Genomic DNA, 22,909 nt, shown 5'->3' on the forward strand with positions numbered 1-22,909 from the left:
CCTCTCTCTAAAAATAAATGAATGCATTGAAAAAAAAAAAAAAAAAAAGAAACTGGGTTTTAGAAAAGTTAAATAACTTGATAAGAAACAGCTGGGTCTTGAAGCCGGGAAGGCCGGTCCTGGGAGCAGTGCTTCTCAACGCTACTCATTTATTCCTTCCAATGATCCTGGGAGACGGAGGCTCTTACCGCATTTCAGAGACCAAGATACTGAGGCTCAGGCGGGCTTGGTCCTGTTGCTGGGACTCAGGCAAGGTCTGGCTGCCTCCAGGGCCAGAGTGACGACCCCTGGATGGTAAGGGGCTGTAGGATGTCTGGAGGCTTGAGCAGGAGGTGATGGCTGTGGGCTGGGGCATGTGGGGATGATGCCATGGGCACCATTAACTTTGAGCTCGACAAGCTTTACGTGCACAGAAGGAAGAAGTCTAACTTTTCACTTAGGATTTCTTGAGCATCTACTAGGTTGTAAGCCTTTGGCCCAGAGTGAGTAATTTTTTAAAAATGGAGGAGTTAATTTGATACACTCTCCCCCTTCCTCTCCAACTGCCCCCCCCCCAAAAAAAAAAAAAAAGAAAAAGAAAATCTCAGTTGCTGGCATTGCTTTAAAAAGCAGCCCCTGGGCCATCCTGTTAGGTGGGCTGTGGGCCTTGTTTTTGCATAAGCCTCACTGCTCCCTGTTGTCTCCCAGACCCTGAGGCTGAGAACTGTTGGTCGTTAATCACCTACCTATTGCTCTCCTCCTACCTGGCTTACTTTAGTCCCATCTGACGTGCTCGGTCCCTGTAAACAGTAGGACTTTACACCCCTGTTTCAAGCCCCTGGGGTTAGGAACCTGATCCAGAGCGAAGGTGGATGGCCTCTCCGATTGATTGGGTTTCCAAGCCCAAATACCCGACTTGTGAACCCCAAAGGATATTTTCCTCGTTCTTACGTCACTGTTCGAGGAAGACCAGGGGGTAAGGAAAGGCCTTCCTTCCAAAGTCAAGCAGGGGATGATGTTTTCTTTTTGGACACTTGGCTCAGTGACCTGAAGATGTACCCACCCAGGGCTGCTGAGAGCAGATGATGAGCAGCGGCCTCTTGAGTGCCAGAGAGTCCTGGAGGGTGGGACAAAGATACCTGACTGCACCGAGTCTTAGAAGGTAGAAAGAAAACACAGCTGGAGCCTACCCTCTGCTGAGCCCTGCGAACTCACTATTCACATCTTTCGAATTGACATGGCCTCAAACCTTTCTAGTAACGTGAGGCCATCCATGCAAAGACCTCGAGAGAATATTTAAAAATAAGAAGCATACATGACGTCTTGTGGCTTTTTCTTGTGTTTGTTTGTAACTATCTAGTTGAATTTAAAACATTGGTTTGAATAGGTAACACATACAGATAGGAAATAGTATATCAGTGTATCGGGAATTTTGCCTTTCACCCCCATTCCTTCTGATTCCCTTCTGTAGAGGAACTGCTCTGGTGTTTCTATCATAGGCTTCCAGAAATACTTTATACATATACAGGCAGATGCATGTATATTTGGTTTGGTGTACATTCATGTATATGTACAAACACACTCTTTTTTAATGTTTACTCATTTATTTAGAGAGAGAGAGAGAGCGTGAGTGGGGGAAAGGCAGAGAGAGAAAGGGAGAGAACCCCAAGCAGGCTCTGCACTCAGAGCGGGGCTCGATCCCGCGAACCCTAAGATCAGGACCTGAGCCGAGATCAAGAGTCAGACGCTTAACCAACCGAGCCGTCCAGGTGCCCCTAAATATACTCTTTTTAATGGCAGCATGCCATAATTAGGAAGCTAGCCCCCTGATGATGGATATTTAGGTTGTTTTTAGTCTCTCTTCCCATTCAAATCAAGGCTGCAGGAAATTGCATTCCTGGTGGACCGTGTCTGTCTGATCTTCTGTCTGGCAAAGAAGGTACAGGTCTCCATCTTTTTATAGACAGGGAAGAAGATGGGGAAGAAGAGACTCGGGTTCCGCCACTCCCATGAGTCACACAGGTGATGAATGAGGGCAGAGCTGAGGTTCTCCCCTGGCCCGTGCGGCTCAAAGCCTGTGTTCTTTCCACTTTTCTCCGTTGGTGCTTGTTTCTGCCGCAGGCTGTGGGAGCAGACTCCTGCTCAGAGCTCTGTGGCTGACCATATAAAGTGTCAGGGAAAAACTGGAGTCACTTCCTAATACGGTCACAAGAGGGAAACCCTGGGCCTGTGGCTGGGACCTGCTGGTGGCATGGGGCCCTGAAATGCTGGCCGGGACACAGGAGGCGGGGCTATTGAAACCTCTGAACTTGACCAGCTGGAGAGGACCTTGGGGACAGTGAGGAGGCAGAAACACCGCCACCAGCCGGTGAGCCGGGCGGGTCTGGTGAAGGCAACGGAGGTTGAACACTGTCGATCAAACCTCCAGATTCTGCAGCCCGACCACCCTGCCGGGGGCATGCCTGCTCAGCCCTTCCCCTCGGGTCGTCGTGCCCTGGAAAGATTCGCTGAGCTGAACAGAGATTCAGATCTGCCTGGAAGCTCTGGTTAAGTGCTTGCTGGGTGCTTAGCACCAGGAGGTGTCCCAGGCAAACAGGGGGAAAGGGACAGTTTTTCAGAAGCTGGTGATGGATTTGGGAGAGCCACACATTCTTTCTTTTATTCATTGCCTTCAGCAACTATTGACTGGGGTCTGCCTTGTATACAGCCCTACGCTGGGTGCTGGAGAAACTGTGATGTGCAGCTTGTGGTCCAGAAGGTGACATTTAGGATGAGCCCTGGAAGAGGAGATGGAAATGGCTCTGGGAAGATTGAGGGGGGTGGGGAACATACTCGAGGTACAGAAGCAGCACCTGTGAAGCTTCCAGACTGACAAGGGTTTTGTCATCATGAAATCAAGGCAGCATGGTATGGTCACTAATGTTTATTGAGCACCTGCTGTATACCAGGCACTCTGTTAAATGCTTCACGAGCACACCCTCACAGCAAGCCTTTGAAGGATCTCTTACATACCGTCATCTTGTAGTTGAGGTTAGTAGGCTCAGAGAGGTTAAGAGACTTTCCCAGGGTCACACAGCCAGGAAGTAGCAAAATGAGGGTTCAAACCAAGTCCTCAGTACTCCATTCTGTATCCTTAGCCATTGACCTTTACTGCCTCCAGCTCAAGGGCTTGGCGAGGGTGTGGTTTGGGCTATAAATGAGCATTGTGGTTGGCACTGGGCACAGCCCAGAAGGATCTGGAGGTGGCATTCAGACCTGAAGGAGAGGTAGGACTTGGCTGACGTTCATTCAAACAAGTGATCGTTGACTGGGCACTTAGTTTATGGGAGGCTTCGCACTGGGGACCAGGACACAGATGAGTGGGGGACACAGAGCCCCTGTTCTGGAACAACTGTGCCACCAGCTCAGCAAACATCTCCCCAGCACCTACTGTGTCCCGGCCCAGTGCAAAGCCCCGGGTCACAGAGATGAAGACATCGGGGGTCCCTGCTCCAGGGCAGATTTGTAATCAGCTTACCCCTCAGTCATTTATTGAGCAAGCATTTAGTGAGCACCTACTGTATGCCAAGGCCCAGGCCTGAACTGAAGCAGAGGAAGAGGGTGGTCCCGCCCTCAGGGCACTTGCTCTGGTGGGAGGGGCCTGGAAGATCAGATCGGGGAGTAGGGAGTCAGGCTGATGGTGGACTCATCCGTTTCTGTGCAGTCTGGCCCCTGCCCGCCTCTGCAGGAGCCTCACCCCTCAGCCTGGCTTGTCCCCTCCTCGATGCTCCAGAAATACCGCACTGCTTGCAGGCTGCACGCACACACTCGCCCTGCTGCCTTCTGTGCCTTTGCTACCTCCTGAGCAGGATAAGCCCTTCTTGTCTCTTGAGACCTCCTCACTGGAGGTTTCTCTGACCGCCCCCATGGTGGGTTAGGGCCCTGACTTCCTTGCTTCCCTAATCCCCTGGGCTCCATCCTGGTTCTTCGGATGTTATTGTTCAATGTCCTTGTCCCTGCTCTGATCTGTGGGTTCTTCTGATTTATTTCTCTCCAGCATGGTGGAGACCTGTCTAGTACAGACCTGTACATAGTAGGTGCTCAATAAATGGCTGATGGATGTTTCGACAGGCCTGTGTGACCTCATGCCTGCCTTTTTAGGGCAATGGTGAGAACCTGAGAGATTATTCCCTCCTTCCCCCACCAGTCCTGTACCTTTTGAAGAACACTGTCCACCTCTCTACGTGGGACCATTGCACACCATTGTCCCTTAGCAGACTGAGCGCTGGAGAGACCCTCCTCCGATCAGCTGTAGCCAGGGCTGAAGTCTCTTTGAGGGCAGGACCTTGTGTTCTTTGCCTTCTTTAACCCCAGAGCCTTGCACGGTGTCTAGGACGTGCACACTGAATGAACAAGCAAGTGAATGAACGAATGATGTGTTGTTTCTCTTTCTATAGGATGGGCAGGGGTCGGGTAGCCTCACTGGCGGCTCTCAGGCCTGGGAGTTGGCCAAGGTGGGCTTAGTGCTGTCAGGGTCTCACTTTGTGACTTTGGTCAAGTTGCTTAACCTCTCTGGTGTTGGCTTTGCCCTGAGGGTCGCCCAGAGGTAGACCATTGGCTCTTCCTTGAGTCCCTTCTAGGGGGAATTGGAGGGAGGACGTGCTTGGGGGGTGTTGGAGCCCCAGGCGGCCCTGATGGTATCTTTCGGGAAAGGCAGTTACTGTGGGGCAGGTCGGAACCTGTGCCCTGAGCTGTGACCTCAGCCCAGGGGGCAATCTGATGTCCGGTAAAGAACAGCCATAGCGATGATGGTGCCTCCCGTGTGCGCGCGTGGTAGGGTTTGCGGGGTGCCTCCACCCCCTTTCCCTGTTCTGATTATTTCCAGATGCTCCTGTGCCCTTGGTAGGGCAGGACGACGATTTTGTTTTAATTGTGGTAAAACCCATGTAACATACAATTCACCACCAGATCCAGTTTCAAGGGTACAATTCAGTGGCCTTCAGCACATTCGCTGTGTTGTGCAGTTATCACCCCTGTCTCGTTTCGGAACGTTTTTATAACCCCACACCCATGAGCAGTCACTGCCCTCCCCACCCCCACCCCCACCCCCCCGGCCTGCCCCCCGCCCTTCCCAGTCCTTGGAAACCAGGTTTCTGTTTCTGTCTCTATGGATTTGCCTGTCCTGGCCATTTCATATAAATGGAATCATACGCTATGTGACCTTTGTGTCTTTCATAGCGAGCATACCATTTTCAGGGTCCGCCCATGCCGTACCTTGTGTCAGTACCAATCTTTATATATATATAAAATTTTTTTAAGTTTATTTATTTTGAGGGGTGGGGGAAGAGAGAGAGAGAGAGAGAGGCAGAGACAGAGAGAGAGGGGGCAGTGTGGAATCTGCCATGGGTGTCGAACCCACAAACCTGTGAGATCATGACCTGACCCGAAACCAAGAGTCAGATGCTTGACCCACTGAGCCACCCAGGTGCCCCAGTACCAATGCTTTTTAAGGACAGCTGTGTTTGTCCCTGTTTTGTTTTGTTTTTTTTTTTTTTTTCTACAGATGAGGGAGTACCTTGTTTACTGTGCAGAGCGTGAGATCTGGGGAGGAGGCGTCGTGGTCTCTAGGTGCAAATTTCTGGCCGGCTGTGTGTGTGTGACAACCTCCCCAACCCTGTTTCTTCATCTGCCGTATGGGCGGCAGGGAAATCACCATGCGACTGTCACAGGGTAGATGGGAGGCTAAATAGAGAGATGCCTGTGAAGGGCTTAGAGCTCAGTGTATACAGTATACAGTAGGTGCCCAACAGTTGGCTGTGGTCTGAGCCCGTGAGTCTCTGGGAGGTCTGAACCTGGACGATTGGAAAGCACGCAGCTATAAAACAGAACGCGGGTGGTCCAGAAAGCCAGTCTTGCCCCTTGGTCCTCTTCCCCCATCCCTGTCCTTAACAGGGATGCCAAGGGGTTCCCGTGAGGACTCTAAGCCTCAGTTTCCCCATCTCTAAAACGGCAAGACGAACGCATCCAACAGTTTTGCTGTGAGGATGCGGGGAGAAAATGCACACAGAGCGCTCGGTAAGTGTTCGAACGCAGGCGGTGACGGCTGTCGCTGCTCCCGGACCTGCGGGCTGGGCGGCCGTGTTCTGGAAGTCAACTCGGGTTCTCTGTCCGCAGACGTACTCCGGCCTCTTCTGCGTGGTGGTCAACCCCTACAAGCAGCTGCCCATCTACTCGGAGAAGATCGTGGACATGTACAAGGGCAAGAAGAGACACGAGATGCCACCCCACATCTACGCCATCGCCGACACGGCCTACCGGAGCATGCTGCAAGGTGAGCGGGGGACGGGGACCAGGACGGGGACGGGGACGGAGCTCCTCCCCTCCGGGCCTGCCCGCCTGCATCCTCGCCAAGAATGCGGAGCTTGGCGGGCGGGCGCTGGGCCCCGGGAGCCTTGTGACTGAAAAAGGGAAAGAAGGCAGCTGAGCATCTGGGCGCTCGGCTGGGAGGGCGAGAGAGAGCAGGCAGCTTGGGCAAATACGGGCATGGGCCGCCGGGGCGCCCGGCCCCTCCGCTGCCCCCCGGCCCTGCGGGGCCGTCAGGGTGCGGACCGCGTGGTGCCCTCACCTCCGAAGGAAGGGGGTGACCGCCAGCCCTGGGGCTGAGCCAGCCTGCCCTGCACTTGGAGCCAGCCGAGGCTGGAGTCCCGGGGGGTGGTGTGAGAGGTCTTCGCCTCTCCAGCCTCAGTTTCTCCATCTGTAAAAAGGGAGTGATAGGGTCCGTCTCGCAGCTTGTGGAGATTTTAATGCAGGCGTTTCCAGTCTGAAGGCCGTTGCTTATTACCTCCATGTTGATGCCTCATTATTATTACTATTCTTAACTTTTAACTGAGGCGAAATACACAGACAGCAGGGGGTGGCCAGATGTCGTGTCCAGCCTAAAATTGATTTTTGCATAGGTCTGCGGTCCTATAACCACCACTCAGACCAAGATGTGAAAGATTTCCAGAAAGTTCCCTCATGCCTCGACCTAGTCACTACCTCCTTTATAACCCCCCCCTCCCCAAGGTAACTGTTACTGTGACTTCTGTCACCTTCAGTTTTGGCTCTTGTTAGACTTCATAAAAATTATGTCCGTATATTCATATTTTTCTCATAAGCTCCCTTTCTCACAATCTAGTTCCGATTGAACAAGATTTAGTTAAGAGCATAGATTCTAGAATAGGGGCGCCTGTGTCTAAATCCCGGCTCTGCCACTCACTAGCTGTGTGACCTTGAGCAAGCTACTTAACCTCTCTGTGCCTCTGGTTCCTCATCTGCAAAAGCCAATGACAGTAACTGTGACCTATCTCATAGGCTGATGTGAAGATTAAGTGAACTATTGAACATGCAGGGCTTAGAACAGAGCCTGGTACTTAGCCAAAGCTCACTAAGTGAAGGAGCGCCTGGGTGGCTCAGATGGTTAAGCGCCTGACTCTTGATTTCAGCTCAGGTCATGAGTTCACAGTTTATGAGTTTGAGCCCAAGTCGGGTTCCACACTGCCAGTGGGGAGCCTTCTCGGGATTCTCCCTCTCTCCCTCTCTCTATGCCCCTCGCCTGCTTGTGCTCTCTAAATAAATTAAAACTAAATAAGTAAATAAATAACTCAATAACTCAGCATAAACTATTCTCATCATCATGCATAAAACCGGATGTTAGACATTGCAACTATATACGTTTTTTTTGCGTGCACATGGAAAATAATATATAACTATTAAAATTATTAGTAGTAGTATTTTAAATTTTAGAGTGAGAGAGCATGAGTGGGGGAGAGGGGCAGAGGGAAAAAGAAAGAATCATAAGCAGTCTCCGTGCTCAGCACGGAGCCCGATGTGGGGCTCAATCCCACGACTCTGGGATGAAATCCCACGACCTGAGCTGAAATCAACAGTCAGACTTTTAACCGACCGAGCCACCCAGGCACCCCTGTGACTATTAAAATTAAAATCATAATCTGAGTGGCATCTAGAATCACTTTGTTGTGCTTCATGGATCATGGACTGCATCTACTGTGCTTCATGCAGGGCTGGGTATGCCAGAAGCTTGGAAAACAGACATTTGCAGTTGTGGGGCCTCTTCTTAGCCTCTATTTGAATAGCACTTTGGGTCAAGGCACAGACCTCCTTTAACAGGAACACACATATTCTCTTTTTTTTTAAATCTTCACCATCTATGGGATAGGGTCGGTGTTACTACCTACACTTTCCAACAGAGGCAAACGAGTTTCTCAAAGTGCTTGGGAACCCAGGCCATGACCCAGGAGGGCTTACTCCAGGAATGCAAGGCTCGTTCACTCTTCAAAAATCAGTCAATATGACAGTCTAAAGGAGAAAAACCACACCACTAATCCAGAGGTGCAGAAAAAAGCATTTGACAAAACTTAGTATCTGTTCATGAGAAAGTATCTCAGCAAACTAGGAAAAGGAGGGACTTTCATCAACCTGGTATAAGGAATGTCCAAAAAATCTATAACATCAGATTTGATAGTGATAGTGACAGGTTGAATCCTTGCCCCCTAAGACGAGTAACAAGGTAAGGGTGTCTCCTCTTACCACCCTTGTTCAACATCATATGTACTAGAGGTCCTAGCCAGTGTAATAAGGCAAGAAAATGAAACTGGGGCATCTCCAAGTTGTGAGCTTTACCTGTTGGACAACCTTGGTCTTCTTTCAACAAATCCCTTTGCCTCAGCAGGGTCGAGCCCTTGCTTTCCTCCTCGGGTGTTTTGGGGGCATCGTAAAAAGAACAGCACCCATCCCAGTGCCGTTGATCTTTGGGGAGGGGTGAGAGGATTTTTCATCTTATAAATGGATCTGGTCTTGAGATACAGGAGTTCTCCTGTCTCCTTACGCTTGGGAGAGGGCAGCAGAAAAGGGCTTTGCCAGTCCTAAAGCTGTATATAATTGCTACATGACTATGAGGTGCAAATAGTCCTGAGGTTGTGAATCAGCAGCTAATGGGCTGTATCCAGCCTTCAGATAACTTTGGTTTGGTCCACACAGAGTTTTCAGGATACTTGAAGTAGTTGTCAACTTTTTTTAAAATGTTTATTTTATTTATTTTATGTTTTTTGAGAGAGAGAGAGAGTTACAAGCAGGGAAGGGGCAGAGAGAGAGAGAGAGACACAGAACTGGATACAGGCTGCAGGCTCTGAGCTGTCAGCACAGAGCCCGACGCAGGGCTCGAACTCATGAACCGTGAGATCGTGACCTGAGCTGAAGTCAGACACAACCGACTTAGGTTCTTGTGAAAATATCGGAACATCTGCCAACACTGGACCTGTGTTCCCACATGTCAACCATCCGTTTAGAGAGGGCATGAGTTTCCCAGGACTGGGGGCACTCATTTGTGTTCACTGCCCGGCCCTTGGGTCTGACTTGTCAACCTCTGGGATAGCTACCTCCAAGAGTGTTGTGAGTCAGGAATGGAGAACTCCGTTCTGGAAGTTCCTGAGGACAGGGATCCAGGTGTGCCTGGGAGACACTCCTCAAGCTAGAGGGTCTCAGGTAGAAGTGCCCCCAAGTTACTGACAGAGCAGGTCAAACCCTACAAGTATGACCCAAGCTGGACCACTGCAGACCTGGGGCTGCCATTACCTTCAACAACCAGCAGAGGGAGCCTTGCAAAGATGGCTACATGGACATGTAATCTCGGGTTGTGACGCGATGGTTCCTGGAGTTAGATAGGTGTCCTTGTTTAGAAAAACAAACAAACAAACAAAAACATTTCTTTGTGGTCTCCCTTGATGGAAAAGTTAACAGTGATGATTCACATACCTTTTTAAGGAAGTTGAACATCACAAAGTTGCAGCATTCATGGCATTTGGGGGTGCTTTGGGTTGCAAAAAACCCCCACGTAGCAACCAATTAAAGCGGCTTAAACAATAGGAGTTTATTATCTCACGTAACAAGAAGAGAACAGGTGGACGATTTCAGGGTTAGTTAATCCAGCAGCTCAAAAACAGACCCCTCTGGGATTTTCTGGGCTTCTCCCTCATGGTTACAAGATGGCAGCCATAGCTCCAGATATCATGTCTTCATGCGATGATAGCGGAACGCATGAAGGAAGTGGAAGGCTAGGTTCTTTTTTCCATGTCTCTTTTTTTTACCCGGGAGAAAAATCTTTTCCAGGAATTCCTCAGCAGGCATCCCCTTACGTCTCATTAATTAAAACTTGGTCACATGCCGACCTCTAAACCCAGGGTTGGCAAACAGGACCGGGACCTTCATAATTGGTTCAGACTATTCCTGGCTCTTTCCTGGAGCTGAGGGAGCTCCCACAAGCCCATTTTTTTTTCTGAATACTGGAATGAAATGAAATTCCATTAGCGAAGGGGAAGGGAAAGTCACAGGTAAGCACTCCCACAGTGCTCTTAAAATACATGTGTGTAAGTTAAAAAAAAAAAAAAACTTTAATATTTTATGTTCATTCTAGAAAAAATAAAAACATATACCAGCACCCATAATCCTTTCACCCAGAGGTCACCACCATTAACCTTTGGTATGCAGCCTTTCGTGTGGTAACTGAGCTGAAAGTCTTGAAATGAAGGGAGTTTTGAGTGTCTGAAAATAACTGATTCCAGAAAAAAAAGGTCACTTAAAACAGGGACCAAAGTTTCACTGGAAGGGGTGGGGTGGGGTGGGGAGACGTTTTGACTGGGCTGGGGCAATGACATTGCAAATTGTAAATTTATTTTATCTGCGTACGGTAGGAATTTGGCTATAATTGGAACTAGATGCCAATTCTTACATTGAGTATAAAATTAAGGGCTGATTTTTTTTAATGTTTATTTATTTTTGAGAGAGAGAGAGAACAGGGAAGGGGCAGAGAGAGAGGGAGACAAAGGATCCGAAGTGGGCTTTGTGCTGACAGCAGACAGCCCAATGCAGGGTTGGAACTCACGAACTGTGAGATCATGACCTGAGCTGAAGTCGAACGCTTAACGGACTGAGCCCACCCAGGCGCCCCAGGGTTGATATTTTTTAACCTTTTTTTTTCTCTTTGGACAAAATCACGTGAGAGCATATCGCAGCATTCCTCACGTCGTGTTTGATCTCTGCAGCACCAGCTGAAGAGGATAATTTTTGCAGACTTATTAGAGTTTTCCCAAGTGTTCTTTTGTTTCATTGTTCTTAAAATACTACCATGTTGTCGTTCGCGGTGACTCTGTGGTCACAATTTAGTTGTGAACGGACGTGACTTCCTTCGTGGCCTTTCTGAGCTCATTGACCTCGCGACACATTGCACCTTTAGGGAAATTGCCTGTTGTGCATGGCTGCTGCTTTGTTGTGTGTGTGTGTGTGTATGGATGATGGTGGGTGCTGACACCCAGTCATCGGCAAGATAAAGCTGCTGAGTTGGATAAGAGGCAGTGATGAGGACCAGAGAGGGCTGCTTCAGTGGGGTTTGGTTTCCTAAGTGGTGAACTCATCAAAGAGTAGTTCTGTGTCGGGATCATTTGGCTTCCGCAGACAACCTCCCGACTGTGGGGCACGGTAATACTCGATGACGGGGATCCCCATGTCAATACATTCCATTCCCTGCGGGCTCTACATTTTGACACAAAATCACATAGTGAGATGGAAAATGACTTAGAAGCGTTGGCACATTTTAACCCCCAAGGGAAATCTATTAACTGTGAGCACGCCCATCCGTAAAAGATAAACTATTGAGTGCAAATGTTAATCAGCAGTTGCTACTGAGGCATTCATTTTGGCATTACCTGGTCCTTTCTGGAAAACTGGCAATGATAGACTCCAATGAAACAGATCATGGGAAAAAAGTGGAAGCTTTGGGAAAAAAAACCTTCTTCTCTCTAAAGGGGAAATTTGGTTTTTGCAAAGGAAGGTGTAGGCCCAGTTTGTGACTCCGTTGATGAATATTGCTGTCCCAGTCTGTAAGGTCATTTGGCCGGGAGCCACAAGGAGCTTTCTGTCTTTTATTTTTGGTTTGTTTTAATGTTTATTTACTTTTGAGAGACAGAGAGAGACAGAGAATGAGCAGGGGAGGAGCAGAGAGAGAGGGAGAAACAGAATCAGAAGCAGGCTCCAGGCTCCGAGCTGTCAGCACAGAGCCCGACGCGGGGCTTGAACCCACGAACCGTGAGATCATGACCAGAGCCAAAATTGGGCGCTTAACCGCCTGAACCACCCAGGCGCCCCGAGCTTTCTGTCTTGTTGGAGACATAAAGCAAGCAACTGTGGCTTCCTCCTCCACAAGGTTTTTGTAGAACAAGATGGGGTGTGAAGAGGTGGGTTGGGATGGATAACACATGCGGTGAATGTAGAATGTAATCTTTGAATGTGTTACATGAGTGATCCCTTAAGTTCCTGAGGACCCATCAACTGCCTAAGAGCCAGACTGTATCCTTGTCTGCCTATTCATTTCTGTATCTCCAGCATACCTACTGGTGCCCAGCATATAGAAGCTGCTCAGTTAATACTTGTTGATAATGAATGGATGTACTTAATCACTAACTCTTCCCCAGATTCTCCATTCTAAATGTGCTAATCCCCCTTCACTATGTCTAGATATGTGTTGGGGACCCTACTTACAGCTTCTCCTTGAAGGTGGTTGCAACTGGAGGCTTCTGAGCTGCCCTGGCTACCCTCCATGACTGGTAGCTGACATCCGAGACCTTCCTAACCATGCTTGGAATTCACTTCACTGCTCTCTTGGTGGATTCCTTGGCCCTGGTTTCATGCCTTCCTCTTCCTTGATTTGCTGTGCTGTTTAAATGGAGCACCTTTTCTAGTGCCTTCTCAAGAAAGGATGTGTATGAGGCAGATTGAGATCCTGCATATCTCATCTGAAGACTTGTTACTTCTCTAATATGTGACGGCTAGTTTAGCTGGGTTTAAAATTTCAAGCAACAAATAGTTTTCTTTCAGAATTTTGAAGGCATCGCTTCACAGTCTTCTAGCTTGTGTCATTTTTGAGAAGATAAAAGCCAATTGGAGTCTTAATCGTTCGTGTGTGACCAATTTATTCCCCTCCTTCTCTGGAGGCTTTTAGACCCTTCTTTATCCCCCTGTTCATGATGATGGGATTTGTCATGGATCTGTTTTCACCCATTGTGCTGGAGACTTCATGGACCCTCTTAATCTGTAAACTCATGGCCTTAAGTTCTGGGACATTTTCGTGAATTACTTCCTTGATGATTTATTTTTTCTCTGTATTCGCTGTTCTGCTTCTCTAGAAGTTTTCTCATGTCCAGAATTGAACTCTGGCACTATCCCTTTTTCATCTTCTTAGCCTTTTCTGTACACTTTCCTCAACTTTGTCTTACAAACCTTCCATTAAATTTTAATTTCTGTTTGTGTGTGTGTGTGTGTGTGTGTGTGTGTGTAATTTCTAAGAACTCTATTTTGTTTCCTGAATATTTCTTTCTTATAGCATTTTTTCCCCATGTGATGTGATGTCCTTTTCCTTGGAGGATTCGTCTCCATGTTGAGTCTGTTCCCTCCAGGATGGTTCTTTTCCTATTGACTTATTTCCATTTCTGTCTGACATATTAATAGCTTTCTTCAGAAGTTTGCTGATTCTTGGCTATCCGTGCATCAGGGATGCATCAGTGCATGGGCACCACAGCAGTGATGGGCGCTCTGAACTTGCACGAATAGCTTGCTGGGGATGAGCTTGGCTCTTCCCTGGAGCACTTCCAATTGCTCTTTCCATCTTTCCTTGGGCTGATCAGATTTTTCAGGGAAGATTTGTGTTGTCTTCTCCCTGGAGGGTCAAGATCTGTCCACAGTCATTTTGGTTGCTTGTGTGTGTGTGTGTGAGAGAGAGAGAGAGAGAGAGAGCGCGCACATGGGTGTGAGCAAGTAAGAGGGGGAGGGGCAGTAGGGGGAGAGAGAGAATCCCAAGCGGGCTCTGTGCCAACAGCAGAGCTCAACATGGGGCTCAATCCCATGAACCGTGAGATCATGACTTGAGCCATAATCAAGTGTCAGATGCTTAACCCACTGAGCCGCCCAGGCGCCCCTGTGTACCAGTATTTTGAAACTCTAGTTAAGAGGCTAAGGGCTTCAAACTGTGGAGTGAAACTTGCACGTTTTCCTTTTCATATGGTCCCTGGTGCACCCCAGGCCAGGGACTCTCTGTTTAATGCTCTCCAGAGAATAAAATCTGCCCCTTTCTGTGGGCTGTGGGAAGGGCAGCCATTTGGCTGCAGGGAGTGTGGAAGGTATCTGGCTTTTCCAGCAGCTTCTCAAGCCAACTTTGAGCTCATCCTCATGTTTATAAGTGCTCCTTCACCCATTCTTCCAGAGACCCCCTGGTGCAGCTGGTTACTGAGGTTTGGCCAGTGGAGGGGGAGAGGGAGGTGCACAGGGGATTCTGGGATGAAATCACATTTCTTCCAGTCTTCTCCATTGTCAGCTCACACTTCTTCCCTGGGACTGCCATCACTCATCCTGTTTTCTGGCTTCCCAGATTTCGTTGCTATTTACTCTCTCTTCTCTGGTTCACCTGTGTTTGAAAAATCCCTTTACTGTCATTTCACTCAGGTTTGGGGAGGAAGGAGCCTTAAATGCATGTGTTCAACCCACTCTCCTTCAATGGAAACTCTCTCAAACCTTCTTTTCCAAAGTGGTGATAAGGATAATAGTGGATTTTTATTGTGTGCTTGCCCTATGCTTCCTGGGAATATTCTCTATCAATCCTTACCCCAAACCTACAAGGCAGACAGGATCAGATTAAGATCTTTAAAATGAAACCTTGGGGTGCCTGGGTGGCTCAGTTGGTTGAGCGTCCAACTTCAGCTCAGGTGGTGATCTCCCAGTTCGTGAGTTCGAGCCCCACATCAGGCTCACTGCTGTCAGCCCAGAGCCTGCTTCAGATCCTCTGTCTCCCTCTCTCTCTGTCCCTCCCTTGCTTGCACTGTCTCTGTCAAAGTAGATAAACGTTAAAAAAAATAATAAAATCAAGCCTTGAAACTATTATAGTGCCCACATATGTAATCTAGAATACAAGCAATACTAAATTATAAAGCCAGGAAGGCCAACAAAGTTTTTATGTTTCCCCATAACATTTTCCTTGCTGGTTTTCATGAAACAGCAAATACTATACCCTTCCAAAACTTTTCATTATTTTTCCCTTCATTCCTTCCCGTGTGTGCATGTGCACATGGGTCTGTGGTTATGTGAGTTGTCGGATAATCCAACATGGGAAGCGGGTGCTAATATTAAATTTTTTTTTAATGTTTATTTATTTTTGAGAGAGAGAGGGGGAATGAATGAGCGGAGGAGGGGCAGGGAGAGGGAGACACAGAATCTGAAGCAAGCTCCAGGCTCTGAGCTGTCAGCACAGAGCCTGACGCAGGTCTCGAACCCACGAATCGTGAGATCATGACCTCCTGAGCTGAAGTCAGACGCTTAATCGACTGAGCCACCCAGGTGCCCCAAGCGGGTGTCATTATTAGCCTCCTTTTATAGCTGGGGAAACTGAGGCTCAGAGAGGAGAAGAACTTGTCAAAAGCTCCAAACATGTCAGAGCTGGATTTGAACTTGGGTTTATCTGACGCCCAAGCTGAAGGCTCGCCTGGTCAGTGGGGGGCTCCAGCTGCTGCATTGAGCCCCCGACTGTACCCCCATGGAAGGCTGTTTGCTCCTAGACGGTCAGGGTGTTGAAGCCTGGGCTGCCTAGGACAGTTTGTTGACTGGGGCAAATTAACACAATAAATGTGGGGAAAACACCACCCTTGACGTAGCACTTTGGGTCTCCCGCCTCCCCTGCAGTGGTTTGCAGGTGGGGTAGGGGGGAAGAGTGTGGAGGGCGCATAGAATTTCATTCTCATGTGCTGAGTACAGCCCTCAGGATGTGTTACCCCGTGCAAGATCGCGTCTGGACGCGTTTTGTCCTCGTGTAATTAGCACCAAACGGCCACTCTCAGGGGATTAGAAAAGAAACAACAGCCAGCTGGCCTCTGTCAGCTCAAGCCCTCTTTAAGCTGGAGAGCCATCTGGGAGGTGGGGTGACCTAACCTCTAGGCTCTCTTGCTTTGCAAGTTCCCACACTCAGTCGCATCGCTCTGTCTGTGGTTGGCGGGCCCTGGGGGGTGGGGGCAGCTCAGGGTCACCAACCCCCCCCCCCCACCAAGGGCTGCTCTGTGAACTTGGCAGAGAGAGGAAGGGCACCCATGTCCCCTCCACCCCCCGCCCCTGCCCTGGCTCACTGCTCTGTAAAGCCTGCACGGCTCGGCCCTCTCCAGCACCACGCAGGGCAGCACCCTGCCTCAGGACAGCCTCCCCGTTAGACAAAAAGGAGACTCAGCGTACCAGGTGACTTGGCCCTCCAGCCCTTGTGCAGCTGGAGACGTCACCCTCTGCCATCCTCAAAACACTGACTTTCGTCGGCGGTGGTGTGGTACCAGAGTGCCGTTGCCCCCGTTTAACAGACCAGGAAACTGAGGCCCCAGGAGGCTAAGGGACTAGCTTGGGCCTTCCCATTAGAAAGGGCCGGACCTGGCCTAATACCCCGTCCTCTTGGGACAGAATCACTGCCGTCTAGACGGCTTGGCAGGCTCACTATTTTGGATGACATTGATGATGGCCCTGGTGACGATCCTAGCGAGCGCTGCGTTCTCCAACATGCCGTGGGTTAATTGTCAGCTTTGTGCATCCAGTCTGACATCACTGTTTCCATATCCTTGAAGGGTATGGATTTTTATCCTTCTTCTCCTCAAAAGAACAGTGCTTTGCCCAAGAGGCGGGACCAGGAAGTCATGTCAAGTCGTTTTGCTCCAGAGACCGTGTTCCTACAACGCCCCCCAAGAGAGGGGACCGGATGCGTGGTCTTCGGAGATTTTGTCGCGGCTCTGTGTCTGGCCTGGCAGGGCGGTGGGGGGTGGCTCCTTCTGCCTGACTCGGTCCTCACTGACACGCCGTGACAAAGCAAGGTCGGTGCTGAGTTGTCATGGGCAGTTCACGTTCTTTGCCAGGAAATGAGGAAGCATAGAGGATCGTCCGATGAGCCTTTTAGGGACCGCCCTTTGGTGTCTTGCACGGAGGGGAGAGAGCTAGGGAGAGTTTGTTTATTTTTTAACAAGCAGTAAATACTGAGTTGAAGGAGCAGGCATGCTCAAGGGACTTGGGGAGCTCTGGCTGATAATCGCTGATGAGAAATGCACGCTCCGGCCTCCTCCTCCCTCTCTGTCCTCCCAACCCCAGAGGAAATCCCTGGTTGCCTTTGATTCAACAGTGTTAACCGAGGCCCCGCTGTGGGGGGGTGGGGACACACAAGGGGAGGGAGACCCAGGTATTCATCAAATCATTGCACAAACACATGTGCTATGTAAGGGACTTCCAGGGGGACGCCTGGGTGGCTCAGTCGGTTAAGCCTCCGACTCTCGATCTCAGCTCCGGTCGTGATCTCGCGGTTGGTGGGACCGAGCCTTGTGCTGGGCTCTGTGCTGACCGTGAAAATATCGGTCTTCCCGTGTCCCACCCGCCAACTGGCCACGTCTGCTGTTAAAGATGCCAGAGCCTGCTTCGGATTCTGTGTCTCCCTCTCTCTCTGTCCTTCCCCTGCTCACCCTCTATCTCTCTCTCAAAACAAATAAAGATGAAAAATTTTCTTAAAAAATTAAAAAAGAAAAGATGCCAGACCTGGGGCACCTGGGTGGCTCAGTCAGTTAAGCATGTGACTCTTGATTCCGGCTCTGGTCGTGATCTCACAGTTCGTGGGTTCAAGCCCCACGTCAGGCTCTGCACTGGCATTGAGGATTCCCTCCCTCTCTCCCCTTTTCTCTGCTCCTCCCTGCTCGCTTCCTCTCTGTCAAAATAAGTAAACAAACAAAAAGATGCCAGAGCTTTGCGTAGGTCTGGAAAATTCCTGCTGGGTCCTGCATAAACCCTCAGAGTATGTCTCTTCCCACTCAGAATCTCTTGCTGCCCACTCTGCTGGGGGAGAAAGAAGGTGGCAGATCAAGACCAGAGAAAGAGAAGGGCCCTGACCTCCAGGGTGGTGGGTTCGGGCATCAGCTCCTGAGCTGGGTTCAAATCCCTGTTCTGCCAATGCACCCACTCCTTTGTGCCCCAGTTTCCTCTCTTGCCCCGTGAGGCTAATCACTGTGCCCGCCCCAGTTGTTGCAAGGGTTCACAAGTGCACGGGGAACACGGTGCCCGTTCGCAGCAGGTGTGATAAGTGTTAGCTGTCATGCCAGGACCCGCAGTTGAGGCCCAGCACTGACATTCACCGTGGGTCTGGAATCCTCTGACAACCGCCTTCACACGTGGCACTAGGGGGGCTACTTCTCTTCTGCACACGGTGGGGCCTGTGTCCTCCCTTCTTGACTGGCTGCGGTGAGGGGCGGCGGGGTGGGTAGTGGTGACCCTACAGGGACACGGGCTTGGCCGCTGCCCTCTCGCTGGGTCCCACAGCAGCCTGGCATGGGAAGGAAAAGAAGCAGTGAGCCTGGGTCTGTTTTCTCCTTTTATGGTCAGCCTGCAGGCCTCTGGCTTCCCAGCGATAAACCACGAGCTTGTGTTTGGGATCAGGCCGAAATAGCTGGTCTGTGGGGGGCTGGGCATCCCCTGAGAATCTTCAGGCCAGCTTCGGGGGAGGGACCTCTGGAGCCCATCATCTGCTCGGAAATCTCACTCGCAGACTTGCATGCCCAAGGCCGGACCCCGAGGGTTGGGGAAGGAAGGGAGGGAGGGGTGTGCAGGGGTGCGTGTGAGGTGAGGGGAACGCCGGGTCTCTGGGCTGAGCGACCTTGGCATGCCAGCCCCGGCCCTGCAGATCTCTGCTCCCGGACGGTGTCCCTTCCATCTCTGACCTACTGTGGCCCAGGCCCCCTGCTTGAGATGCTCTGCTTTTTTGGTGTCTCCTCTTGGGGAAACGCTACACGTCTTTCTCCACGTAGCACAGAATCGCTTCAGCTGAGAAGACTTGTTGGCTCTCAGGCAGCTGCCAAGCTAGTTGTCTTACACAGCATTTTGGGCAAATACCCGTCGTAGGCTCTGCTCGCTTTATGTATTTATTTTTTTTTTAATGTTTTAAATGGGTATTCATTTTTTGAGAGAGAGAAACAGAGTGTGAGCAGGGGAGGGGCAGAGAGAGAGGGAGACACAGAATCCGAAGCAGGCTCCAGGCTCCGAGCCGTCAGCACAGAGCCCGCCGCGGGGTCTGAACTCGTGAACCGTGAGATCATGACCTGAACCAAAGTCAGACGCTTAACCGACTGAGCCACCCAGGTGCCCCCAGCATTTCCTCCCTTCCTGAAGTCATTGCTCTACCCATCTGACTCCCACACTGGATCATCAGTCTCTCAAAAGCACACTGAGTAGGTCTTAGTGAACTTCAGGTTTCCGGTGGCTGGCACACAGTCGGGGGTCAGGACTTGTTTGCCAAGGGGTTATGTGAACACAGACATAAGTGTTTCCCATTGCTTCGGTCTCAACTGCCTTAGAGAGAGCGAGATGCCAATCAGTTAGCATTTCTTGAGTACCTCCTATGTGTCCGGCGTTGTTCCCGGCACCCGGAATCACGGCCAGCCCTTGACCTCCAGCAGCTCACAGGCTAGTAGGAGAAGCGTGAAAAGCAGTTTTGAAACCTCCGAAAAATGAATAGCTCTGTTGAAGGAGTCCGATCTCTCAATTCAGAGATGGTGTAAAATTAGCATAGTGTTTTTAAAAAGGTTTATTGTGGTATGCTTTATTTATTTTTAAAACGTTTATTTATATTGAGAGAGAGAGAGAGAGCATGTGTGTATGGACTCACATGAACATGAGCAGGGGAGGGGCAGAGAGAGAGGGAGAGGGAGGGAGAGAGTCCCAAGCAGGCTCCAAGCTGTCAGCGCGGAGCCCAACTCGGGGCTCCGTCCCATGAACCGCAAGATCTTGACCCGAGCTGAAACCAAGAGTCGGACACTTAACCAACTGAGCCACCCAGGTGCCCCACAGCACCATCTAATTTTATATTTCTCTCACCCCAAGAAGAAATTGTGTGCCCAGGGTAGTTACCTCCCAGTCCCGCCTCCAGTTCCACGGGATGCCTCGTCTACTTTCTGTGTCTCTCTTCTGGAAATATCCTATCCGTGGAATGAATGAGACACTATGTGGTCCTGTGTGCCTGGCTTCTTGCCCTGAGCGTCATGGCTTCCTTCAGGCTTTATCCACGTTGTGTCCAGTCAGGGCTTTATTTCTTCTTTATGGCTGAGCGATACTCCACTGTATGGATGCACCGCATTTTGTGTATCCATTTAGCAGTCGACAGATGTCTTTATTGTCTCTACTTTGGGGCTATTATAAATAATATAAAGTAGCATAAGTTTTACTAAGGCGGAAGAGAAAAATTCTGCCTGTTACATCATACATGGCCCATTACTATTCCAGATAACCTGTACTCTTCCCCGCTAAGAGTATTGAGGTTGAAACAATGATCACAGTGAAATTAAGTGCTACAGCGGAGGGAACTTTTGGACTGTCACAGCCAGGGCCACCACTAGGCCATGTGGTGCCCTTATAGAAATAGAAAAAGTCACCCCTTTCTCAAGGCACTTTTCCTTCATCTGCTGCCACATTGTTTTAATAAATACACAAATCTATAATGACCAGTGTGAATGGTTCCCCTTAGAGTTATGCAGTGTACAACTTCAACCACTGCCCCTGGCAGCCCCAGACGGGGCATGCAGTTGAAAGGCTTCCAACTTAAGTGCAGGGAGGTACAGTGTCAGAGAAAATCATAGAGGAGGTGACTTTCAAGGTGCCATTTGAAGAATGGATTGGGGTGTGTACCCCAAAAAATTGAAAATGAGCACTCAAGTGAAAATTTGTGCTTGGATGTTCAGAGCAGTACTATTTACAACAGCTCAAAGGTAGAAACAACCCAAATGCCCATCAGTAGATGAATGGATACACAAAATATGCTCTATTCGTACAGCGGAATGTTATTCAGTCCTAAGAAGGAATGGGATTCTGATATATATCACAACAGGGGTGAACTTCGCAAACATCGTGCTAAATGAGAGAAGCCAGACACAGGAGGCTCCATACTGTACCGTTGTATTTATGTGAAGTCACTGCCAGCAGGTGTGGGAGGTATGGCGTGAAGGGTGCCTCCTGAATGGGTAGGGGTTTTATTTGGGGCTGGTAAGAATGTTTTGGAACTAGATGTGCACAATGCTGCGAATGGACCACATGCCCCCGAATCATTCGCTTCATTCGGTTAATTTTGTATTATGTGAATTTCACCTCAATGGGAAAAAGAAGAAGAAAGAGAACGGATCAGGCAGGAAGAGGGAGGCGTGAGCAGAAGAAGCAGTGAGTGCAGAGCTCGGAGGGGACCCTGCTCCCCGCGTTCAGAGGGCTCTGCTCTGTTGTGTCAGATACAAGCCCAGGCTCAGGAAGGAGGCGGGACAAGCCAGGAAGTCGCGGGTCCGTACGCGGTGCCCGTTTCAAGCCCTCTTGGTGCCCGTACCAGTCGCTCTATCAGCTTCCCACGCCTGGAGGCCGTGTGTTTCCGATGGGCATGTCTCCGGCCAGAGGTCCCCGGCAGCCCCCAGCGTGGAGCCTCCCTGGAAGCTTCTAAGCCTTCCCCTAGGACCTGCTGCCTCTCTCCTGGGGACCTTGCGGGGGAAAGGCCCCAGGACGGGCATCTGACCCTATAAATCTCCCAGGGCTGCCGGGAAAGTCTGCCTTTTCCCCTGAAACAGATGCATCGACATAGCCCCTCCGTCTGTCAGTCGCAGAATCATTCCTGAAAATAGTGGAGGCTGTGCGGGCCAGCCCCAGGGCGGTCTCTCCCTGCCTGGCTCTGATCACAGGCTTCTTGGTTTCTCTCCTCCATGCCTGCTTCCTCAGTCAGTGTTTAATGGGTTTCCTACTTTGCTCTGTTCCCGAGCAGATTCTCCTCCTGGGGGGAAGTTGGAGGCACAGACATTCGTATTCCCTGATTGCAGAACAAGGAGCCCGTGGTTGTGTCAATGCCAGGCACCTCCCTCTGCTGATCTCCCAGATATAAGGAGGGGTGACCCTGACTTCGGTCTCTCTCCACAGTGCCCTGGGGAGGCTAAAGGTTTTTTTTCTGCTCTTCTCCCGGACAAAGCCACACCAGTCCACAAGTGTGGGTTCTCCGAAGAAAGAAAACGGTGCCGTGGCAAAAAACCAAAGGGTTTGGAGTCCCACAGACCGTGGGTTTGAGTCCCAGCCTGCCACCTGCTAGCTGTGAAACCGTGTTCATTTTCATTTTCTTTCTTTCTTTTTAATTTGTATTCAAGTTAGTTAACATACAGTGTAGCCTTGGCTTCAGGAGCAGGACCCTGTGGTTCATCACTTCCATACAGCACCCAGCGCTCTTGCCGAAAAGTACCCTCCTCGGTGCCCATCCCCCGACCCCCTTCCAGCAACCCTCAGTTTGTTCTCTGTATTGAGGAGTCTCTTATGGTTTGCCTCCCTCTCTGTTTTTCTCTTATTTTTCCTTTCCTTCTCCTATGTTCGTCTGTTAGGTTTCTCAAATTCCACGTAGGAGTGAAGTCTTAGGATATTTGTCTTTCTCTGACTAATTTCACGCAGCACAATACCCTCGCGTCCGTATGAATCAGCACTCCTGTATCCCTTGGGTAAATACCTAACAATGCAATTGCTGGGTCGTAGGGTAGTTCTGTTTTTAATATGTTGAGGAACCTCCACACCGTTTTCCAGAGGGGCTGTACCAGCTTGCATTCCCACCAACATCTCCGCATCCTCGCCAACATCTCTTGTTGCCCGAGTTGTCAATGTCAGCCCTTCTGACAGGTGTGAGGTGGTATCTCATTGTGGTTTCGATTGGTATTTCCCGGATGATGAGTGATGTTGAGCATCTTTCCGTGTACCTGTTGGCCATCTGGATGCGACTGTGCCCGTTCTCTAGGGCGGCTGTACAAGCAGCTGCAAATGTCGTGGCCAAAAACCATGGGATTGGTTCTCCCAC

At 50.0% G+C, this 22,909-nt stretch overlaps 1 protein-coding gene across 5 annotated transcripts in view; it reads left to right on the top strand.

Annotated features, from left to right (window-relative positions):
• Positions 1 to 22,909, top strand: part of MYH11 (myosin heavy chain 11) — a 122,593-nt gene that overhangs the window by 19,830 nt on the left and 79,854 nt on the right. For all 5 annotated transcript variants that reach the window (XM_042922891.1, XM_042922887.1, XM_042922888.1 and 2 more), the window contains exon 3: positions 6,133 to 6,289. In XM_042922891.1, the coding sequence (XP_042778825.1) occupies positions 6,133 to 6,289 (157 nt within the window). The remainder of the gene's footprint in view (positions 1 to 6,132; positions 6,290 to 22,909) is intronic.

This window comes from Panthera leo, chromosome E3 (genome assembly GCF_018350215.1).
Source record: "Panthera leo isolate Ple1 chromosome E3, P.leo_Ple1_pat1.1, whole genome shotgun sequence".
Classification (NCBI taxonomy): Eukaryota; Metazoa; Chordata; class Mammalia; order Carnivora; family Felidae; genus Panthera; species Panthera leo.